This window comes from Electrophorus electricus, chromosome 18 (assembly GCF_041902795.1).
Source record: "Electrophorus electricus isolate QZ-2024a chromosome 18, ASM4190279v1, whole genome shotgun sequence".
Classification (NCBI taxonomy): Eukaryota; Metazoa; Chordata; class Actinopteri; order Gymnotiformes; family Gymnotidae; genus Electrophorus; species Electrophorus electricus.
In genome coordinates this window covers 10405001-10407500 of record NC_137514.1, presented here as the reverse complement: position 1 = coordinate 10407500, position 2500 = coordinate 10405001, and the positions used below count along the sequence as shown (strand labels likewise).

Here is a 2500-nt window from a genome sequence, read left to right as displayed (position 1 = left end):
ATGCTGACACAAAATCACAGATTTAGTTGAATGCGGTCTAAATTGCAGTCTTGTACTTTTGACCCGGATGGTAGTACATTATGTATGCTATATACATTTTTCATTGCAATTTAGATGTAAGCAAATTCAGTTAAATTGCTTGTAATTTGCCAGTGGTTGGTCTTGTTAATGGCCATGTTTGTCCCCGTTGTATTTGTGGTGTGTTCTTGTGGCTTTATGGCTGGCCTTTATAAATGAGAAATTACTGTGCTAATTGGAACTGGGTTACAGCTGCTAAAACAGGAAAGTCAAGGAGAATTGCAAGGCTGTTGTAACCACTGAATTATTCATGTGGTGAGATTTTATTCTACTTTTAAGTCGTGCGTTATTTCTTTCATGCCTGGCAATGCTTGTGTGTGTTTTAGCGGAAGTATCAAGATGCATTTACAGGATACAGTGATGCTGTTTCCTTATGAAATGAAAGGAAACATGAAAAACACATGAAGTAGCAGAGTTCCCTCTGGTCAAAGAACTATTTTAAAATTTTAATAATGGCTCAAAATGTATTTTATATGTTCAAAAATAGTGGAAGCTATTAATCCTCCCCATCAGCTATACATTTCAACGTAATATGTTTTGGTTCTAATGCTGATAACACATTAGAATTTGTAGCTGTCTTTGGATAAATGCAGGCTTAACTAGTTACTTAACTTGTTCCGTGGCTGTCCATCCAACTGCTTTATCCCTGTTCTGCATGCTGTTCCTGCTTTTTGCCTTATCTCCACCCCCCTCCCCACCCCAGTTCCAGCGCCCAAACGACTTCTCTCCCCCATTCCGGTTTGGCACAGTTCCCAATGGTAGCACGGAAAGGAACATTAGGAACAACTACAAAGAGATGCACAGCTACATGACCAGTTTCCACCAGAAAAACGTTGACGAGGCCCTCCAGAGCTTGAAGACTGGGTAAGAGAGCACATGTGTGAGAGAGGGGATTTAGGATAGGATAGGGTGGTAATTGATGATAGTCTACGGGTTTTGGTTTAGGGAAAGCTAAAAGCACGGACTTAAACCATACACATTTCTAGTTTGTGACATATCATCACAAGTCATCAATGCTATACAAGCTATTTAAATATAATTGTTTACACGCTAAATTGTCATGTGGTATGTCATATGTCATATGTTAAGTTTCAATACCAGACACTTATGTATTAACACCAGCAATACATGCTAAACTGAAATACGATACTACAAATGTATTGGAACTGCCTTCAATTTGCAGGTCATTTTGCATTTCTGTGATATATGCAAATTAGCTTCTTTTGAAAAGCCCAATTGGTTAATTGAGAGGATTCCAGAAGGATCATTTCACAGTGCAATTGAAGATGACTGTCAGTACATGTCACTGCATGTACACGGCAACTGAAAAATTTCAAACTCCACGGTGTACATGTCTTGAACAAAGGAAATGTGAAAGAACTGATTGGCCTAAAATAACCCACTGAAGCAGGGATGACATGCAGTGAGACACTTATTGTTGAAATGAGGATTGGATGGCTATTCCACCTTCATGTCAATACAAACCAAGCTTTAACACGGTTATTTGGGCCAAGCGTAGGCCTACAATAATAGGAGATTTTGCTCTAAAGGTATATTTGCACTGAGTTACACGTGTCTCGGTACTTTTTTCGCTAGTGTAATATATGCAATCTTAGCACCTGTGGTTTAAAAATAAAAATTGTCTTCAGAAGCAGACCTTGAAATGAAAAGCTGCCACATCTGTCACTGTTGTTCATGTGCACTGCCTCTTCTGATAGTGGAGTCTGTGACTTCACATTTCCTGGTGTGACTCAGACTTGCCTCAGCATGCTCAGAAGTGGAATCCCGCAGAGGCGCAGCCCATTGTCCTGGGCTCCGCAGAAACAGGTCATGATTAGGTTAATGCAGTGTGGGGGGCAACACTTGCAACTCTGTCCAAAAACAGGATTAAAGGGCATGCAAAATACAAGACAGTGAAGCCAAATTACAGTGAATTGCACTTTGTAGCGCCCCCTTCTCTCACCAGCTGAACTTACACCAATTGCGATTTGACCTTGACTAGAAAGCCAAGGCTATATGTCTAGCTTTACAAAAGTGATATTAGTGAATTCAGTGTTTGATGGTAATTCAACACAAATTGAACAGAGAGAGTTATGATGTGCATTAGAGTTTTGTAAAGTCCACACAAGTATTGAAATGAGGCTGACCTGTGTTCGTTTCGGTGGAGACCACTACGATGGCAGGATCATTTTTCCCTCTCTGTTCTTGCCAGCAAACTGGATGCCTTTATCTATGATGCCGCCGTGCTGAACTACATGGCGGGCAGAGACGAGGGCTGCAAGCTCGTGACGATTGGGAGTGGTTATATATTCGCCACCACGGGTTATGGCATTGCCATCCAGAAAGACTCAGGCTGGAAGAGACCAGTGGACCTCGCCATTCTTCAGCTGTTTGGAGATGGTGAGCTCTGCTAGGACATTTT

The 2500-nt window shown here is 41.2% G+C and overlaps 1 protein-coding gene across 3 annotated transcripts in view; it reads left to right on the top strand.

Moving 5' to 3' along the window:
- Positions 1-2500, top strand: part of grin2bb (glutamate receptor, ionotropic, N-methyl D-aspartate 2B, genome duplicate b) — an 81115-nt gene that overhangs the window by 65876 nt on the left and 12739 nt on the right. For all 3 annotated transcript variants that reach the window (XM_081701289.1, XM_035535037.2, XM_081701288.1), the window contains 2 exons: positions 782-942; positions 2291-2478. In XM_081701289.1, the coding sequence (XP_081557415.1) occupies positions 782-942; positions 2291-2478 (349 nt within the window). The remainder of the gene's footprint in view (positions 1-781; positions 943-2290; positions 2479-2500) is intronic.